The sequence below is a fragment of the Prunus avium genome, chromosome 6, assembly GCF_965620075.1.
Source record: "Prunus avium chromosome 6, drPruAviu1.hap1.1, whole genome shotgun sequence".
NCBI classification, from domain to species: domain Eukaryota; kingdom Viridiplantae; phylum Streptophyta; class Magnoliopsida; order Rosales; family Rosaceae; genus Prunus; species Prunus avium.
This window is the reverse complement of record NC_142289.1, coordinates 27,614,737-27,620,927: the sequence shown is the minus strand read 5'-3', so window position 1 is coordinate 27,620,927 and position 6,191 is coordinate 27,614,737. Positions and strand designations below refer to the sequence as shown.

Here is a 6,191-nt window from a genome sequence, read left to right as displayed (position 1 = left end):
GAGGAAAAAGCTTACTTTGCTAAATGGGAAAAGGCAAATAGGATGGCCATTCTGATCATGCTCAAGTCTATGTCACCAACTGTGAGAGGAGGTATTCCACCTTCCAACAATGCTAAGGAATTCCTAGAGTCGATTAGCCTGGAATTTAAGGAATTTGAGAAAGCTGAGATGAGATCCCTGATCAACAAACTGACAGATATGAGATATGCTGGCAATGGATGTGTTAGGGTGCACATTCTAAATATGATCGATATTGGTATGAATCTGAGGGGTCATGGAGTCAACATAGATGACAATATGTTGGTTCACCTTGCACTCAACTCACTACCTACAGATTTCAAACAAATCAAAAGCTCCTATGTTGCACAAAAGGAGTCATGGTCTCTTAATGAATTAATTGCAATCTGTGTTCAGGAAGAACAAAACATCAAGAAGGAGAAATCTCTCAATCATGTCAATCTGGTCCAAGACATGAAACTTATCAAGAAAGATGGATACAAGGAAAGAAATAAGGAAAACAATGCTGCTAGAAAAATCAAGAACAATGACAAAGGTTCAAAGGCAGTAGGTGTGACTGGAATTAAGTGTTTTTTATGCAAGAAGTTTGGACACATGAAGAAAGAGTGTCGCAGGTACAAGAGGTGGTTGGAAAAGAGGCAGGCTAGAGGTAATGAAATCCAAGTTTGTTTTGAATCTAATTTAATTGATATATCACACTATAGCTGATGGCTTGACAGTGGGGCAACAATACATGTTTCTAATTCCTTGCAGGGGTTCACAACCAAGAGGGTGCCAAACAAGGATGAACTGAAGGTGTTCGTTGGCAATGGAGTCCAAGTAGAGGTGGAATTCATTGGAGCAGTCAAGATTGAGTTAGAGTCTGGTTTTATTTTGGATTTATTTGAAGTACCTTATGTACCTTCCATGAGAAGGAATTTGGTGTCAGTAGCTAGGCTTGTTAAAGCCAAGTTCGAAGTAGTAGTCAATGATGTTGGATTTTCTATTTTGAAGAATAAAATTTCAGTTGGTAGTGGAATTCTTGTGAATGACATGTTTTCTTTAAATATCAAAGGATCTGAGCATATTATGAATGTTGCAAGCACCAGCAAAACACAAAGCAAAAATGAATCACCTAACTTATGGCATAAGAGACTTTGTCACATTTCTAAAGATAGAATTAGAACTCTCTGCAAAGAGCATGTGTTGCCGCCACTTGACTTGGATGAATTGAATGAAATTTGCATTAGTTGTGTAAAAGGAAAACTCACAAATGCAAGGAAGAAAGGGGCAATTAAAAGTACCAATCTGTTAGAACTCATTCATACTGATATTTGTGGTCCTTTTCCAACACAAACTCATGATTGTTTTAAGTACTTTATCACTTTTACAGATGACTTATCACGTTTTGGATATGTGTATTTGATAGCAGAAAAATCAAATGCTCTAGACATGTTCCAAGTGTTTAAAGCAGAAGTTGAAAACCAACTTGATCTCAAAATCAAAGTAGTTAGATCGGATAGAGGGGGTGAGTTTTATGGCAGATTTGATGAAGCTAGAAGAAATCCTGGACCTTTTGCAAGATTTCTTCAATAAGAAGGCATTGTGGCTCAATATACAAACCCTGGAACTCCACAACAAAATGGAGCCTCTGAGAGAAGAAACAGAACCCTCAAAGATATGATGAGATCCATGATTGCTAGTACAAATCTTCCTATTTTTCTTTGGGGAGAAGCCTTGAAAACAACAAATTATATTCTCAATAGAGTACCAACTAAAAGTGTGAATCAAATACCTTTCGAGCTTTGGAACAAAAGAAAACCGAGTCTAAACCATATAAAAGTCTGGGGATGTAAAGCTGAAGCCAAGTTGTATAACCCTTTGGAAAAGAAACTAGATGCTAGAACAACTAGCTGCTTTTTCATGGGATATCCAGAGAGGACGAAAGGATATCGATTCTATTGTCCAAATAATACAACCAGATTTGTTGAAACTGGGAGAGCAGTTTTTATATAAGAAGAAAGTGAAACCTTTGAAGCTAGGACGCTGGATTTTGATGAACAAACAGACAGCAATACCACGCAGACTAATGAAATTGAAGAAGAGGACTATATAGTTCTACCAAATACTGTTTTGCAAAATGAAGAAACAGCACCTCAAGAAACAGTGCCTCAAATGCACCAAGTTGATGTCAATGCATCAGTTGAGATGAATATTAACCAACCAGAAATCCATATAGATGCACAGCCACAAAACCAAGATAATTTACAAGAAGAGCAGGAAGTGAGAAGATCAAAAAGAGCTAGAAGGTCAGCCTTGTCCAGCGACTATGTTTATCTTCAAGAATCTGAGCAAAATGATTCATGCCTGGAAGATCCTATCACCCTTAAACAAGCTTTGACAAGTTCATCAAATAAGCAATGGTTGCAGGAAAAAAAATCTGAGTTAAATTCAATGGAGAAAAATAAAGTATGGGAATTGGTTCAATTGCCTCAAGGATGTCGACCTATAGGGTGCAAATGGATTTACAAAACTAAAAGGGATTCCAAGGGTCTCATTGACAAATACAAAGCTAGGCTAGTTGCAAAAGGATTCACACATCAGGCAGGAGTTGATTACAATGAGACATTTTCTCCAGTCTCTACAAAGGATTCATTTAGAGTCATGATGGCTTTGGTAGCTCATTTCAATCTCTACCTCCATCAAATGGATGTAAAGACTGCGTTCTTGCATGGAGACCTCTATGAAGAGATCTACATGCAGCAGTCTAAGGTTTTTCATTCAAGAAGGGAGAGAAGATCAGGTTTGCAAATTAAGGAAATCCATTTATGGATTGAAACAAGCTTCTAGACAATGGTATTTAAAATTTGATGAAGTGGTGAGGTCTCATGGTTTCAGTGAAAGCCCTGTGGATGAATGTATATATATTAAAGTCAGTGGGAGAAATTTTATTTTTCTTATACTTTATGTGGATGACATTCTCTTGGCAAGCAAAAATTTGACTTTACTACATGATACCAAAGTTTTTCTGTCAAAAGTTTTTGATATGACAAACCTTGGAGAAGCCTCTTATGTACTTGGTATTGAAATTAGCTGTGACAGGGAGAGAGGATTGCTTGGATTATCTCAAAAAGGTTACATAGAGAAGGTGTTGAGAAGATTTAATATGGAGAATTGTGCAGGAGGAGATGTTCCCTTCTCAAAAGGAGACAAACTGAGTATGGAACAATCACCTAAAATTGAACAAGAAAAATTAGAAATGGTTGACAAGCCCTTTGCCTCACTTGTACGAAGTTTGATGTATGCTCAAGTCTGTACTAGACCAGACTTAGCTTTTGCAGTAAGTGTTTTGGGGAGGTTTCAGTCTAATCCAGGCCAAGCACATTGGGTGGCTGCAAAGAAAGTTTTAAGATATTTACAGAGAACCAAAAGTTACAATTTGGTTTATAGGCAAGTTGAGAATCTGGAGTTAGTTGGTTATGCAAATGCAGATTTGGGAGGATGTGTGGATTCTTTAAAGTCCACTTCTGGTTATGTATTCATTTTTGGAGGAGGAGCTGTCTCGTGGAAGAGTGTGAAGCAAACACACACTGCAACCTCAACTATGCAGTCTGAATACATTGCTTGTTATGAAGCTGCAAGTCAAGCTATTTGGCTCAAGAACCTTATCACAAGTTTGAGGGTTGTTGACTCAATTGAAAGACCAGTTCAGATTTGGAATGATAATAGTGATGCAGTGTTCTTCACCAAAAGCAACAAAAGATCATCAGGCACTAGACATTTGAAGTTTAAATATTTGTCAGTTAGAGAAAATGTCAGGGATGGTCTTGTGAAGCTTGATCATATTGGTACACATTTCATGATTGCTGATTCGTTAACTAAGGGTCTGCCAAATGGTGTTTTTCATGGACATGTTAGAAGCATGGGATTGGTGTCCAGCTTTGATAGGGAGGACTAGTGGGAGTCTGTTTTAAAACCTTGTCTTCATTTTGGTAGCTTATTTTTATTATTATTTAAGAACCTTGATTGAGTTTCAGTTAAAGTGCAGTTTTCTTATTATTTGATTTTGTGTTTAATTTGTTTAAACAAGTGATTTCAGTTGGTATCAAGTGTAGACAAGCTAGCTTCAATAACTACACTTGATACTCACTCACGAAAGAGTTATTTTGGAAAAGGAGATCTTGTCACTACTACAAAAAACGAAATAGACGACGGGGATCCACCGTCGTTGTAATGCTTTGAAAACCGTCATTAAATCGACCGCCATCTTTTTGGGTGTCAAATTACGACGGCTTTTCACCGTCGTTGTTTATTTGTAAAGACGACAGTTTTTAAAGAAAATCGTCGTTGTTTAGAGGTAAAGATCGTTAATTATAGGAGGAAAGATGACGGTTTTTAATAAAACCGTCGTGTATTGTAGGTTAAGATGACGGTTTTTTATGAAAACCGTCATCTTTACATATAATAGACGACCTTTTTTTTAAAAACCGTCATATTTACTTCACAATAGACGACCCTTTTAAAAAAAAAACCGTCATCTTTACATATAATAGATGACCTTTTTTAAAACAACCGTCATCTTTACATATATTAGACGACCCTTTTTATTAAAATCGTCATTAATTATCTGTAAAGACCATGATTTATTATGAAAACCGTCGTCTAATAAGTTCCCAAACTGCTACATTTTAGTTCTTTTTGATTTCATATGATGCTATACAACGATTTTAACTGGAAAACCAACCATAATGCTTTATTAATGAATATATACACTCAAAAATAGTTTCTTTCATAAAACTTGAAGATTCAAACATAATTCCTACCAATTAAGTAGTACAATCTTTTCCTAACAAGACCTACGTACTCCTAATCCAAGCCTTCCTCATCCAAACAGACAAATGATGCACAACTGAAGTCTCCTCCATCATCCCTGTAAATAAATCAAATTGACAAAGAGAGAAAAAAAGCTAAGATTATAAACATATAAAATTAGGTGGAAGAGAAATATTACCATTGGACCATATTTCCATAGAAAACTTGTAAAATGAGCATAAAAAAGACCATCGAGAACCTGCAAAAGGAAAAATATATAAAGAAAATGATGGTGAAAAGAGAAGGTAACAAATTTTCAACAACCAAAAAAACATACGACTCGCATAGAAAACCTGCAAAAGAAAAAGTTATAAATTTGCAAGCTTCCTCATCTCCTGAGAACCAAATCAGAAAATCTAAAAAGAAACCATAAAAAAAAAAAAACATGTAAACAAACCAGACAAATCAAGAGAGACAGAAAATTTGAAATCAGGGAGACGAAGAACATACCAGAAACGCAAAGAGACTAATCCAGAATTCACTAGCAAAATATAGAAGGATATTGAGAGATTAGGTCACTTTCAAATCAAACCTTTCATGAGAGTGTTTTAGAGAGCTCAAGAGGGTTTCAAGGAGGAAGAGATAAGGTTTTCAGAGACGGGGGAAAATCTGAAAATTTGTCGAGCACGAATTCACTTAAGCGGCCTTTTTTTAGCGTGTTTTAAAAGACGACGCTTGTTAATGAGAGATAAGGTTTTCAAAGACGGGGGAAAATTTGAAAATTTGTCGAGCGCGAATTCACTTAAGCGGCCTTTTTTTAGCGTGTTTTAAAAGACGACGCTTTTTAAAAAAAACCGTCATCTTTACATATAATAGACGACCCTTTTTAAAAAAAAACCGTCATCTTTACTTCATAATAGACGACCCTTTTTAAAAAAAACCGTCATCTATTACATATAATAGATGACCTTTTTTTTAAACAAATCGTCGTCTTTACTTCACAATAGACGACCCTTTTTAAAAAAAAACCGTCATCTATTACATATAATAGACGACCGTTTTTTCAAAAAAAACCGTCATCTTTACTTCACAATAGATGACCCTTTTAAAAAAAAAACCGTCATCTTTACATATAATAAACGACCCCTTTTAAAAAAAACTGTCATCTTTACTTCACAATAGACGACCTTTTTAAAAAAAAAACCGTCATCTTTACATATAATAGACGACCCTTTTTAAAAAAAAGTCGTCATCTTTACTTATAATAGACGACAGTTCTTTAAAAAAAACCGTCATCTTTACGTATAATAGACGATGGTTCTTTCAAAACAATCATGTCTTTACCAAAAAAAGGACACTTGATTTTTAAAAGACGACGCTTG

General features: G+C 35.6%; 1 protein-coding gene across 1 annotated transcript; it reads left to right on the top strand.

Moving 5' to 3' along the window:
• The first annotated feature begins 243 nt into the window (after nucleotides 1–243).
• On the top strand, nucleotides 244–806 carry LOC148293967 (uncharacterized). Its single transcript, XM_088254850.1, has 2 exons — nucleotides 244–667; nucleotides 772–806. Exons 1-2 carry the CDS (start codon nucleotides 244–246, stop codon nucleotides 804–806), a joined length of 459 nt encoding a protein of 152 aa, XP_088110976.1.
• The last annotated feature ends 5,385 nt before the right edge of the window (nucleotides 807–6,191 follow it).

Bases quoted from the DNA above. Each gene is read 5' to 3' on its own strand.
- LOC148293967 (XM_088254850.1), top strand. From the start codon at position 244: ATGATCGATATTGGTATGAATCTGAGGGGTCATGGAGTCAACATAGAT. The intron at 668-771 runs GTAATGAAATCC...AATTCCTTGCAG, and splicing joins GGAAAAGAGGCAGGCTAGAG to GGGTTCACAACCAAGAGGGT.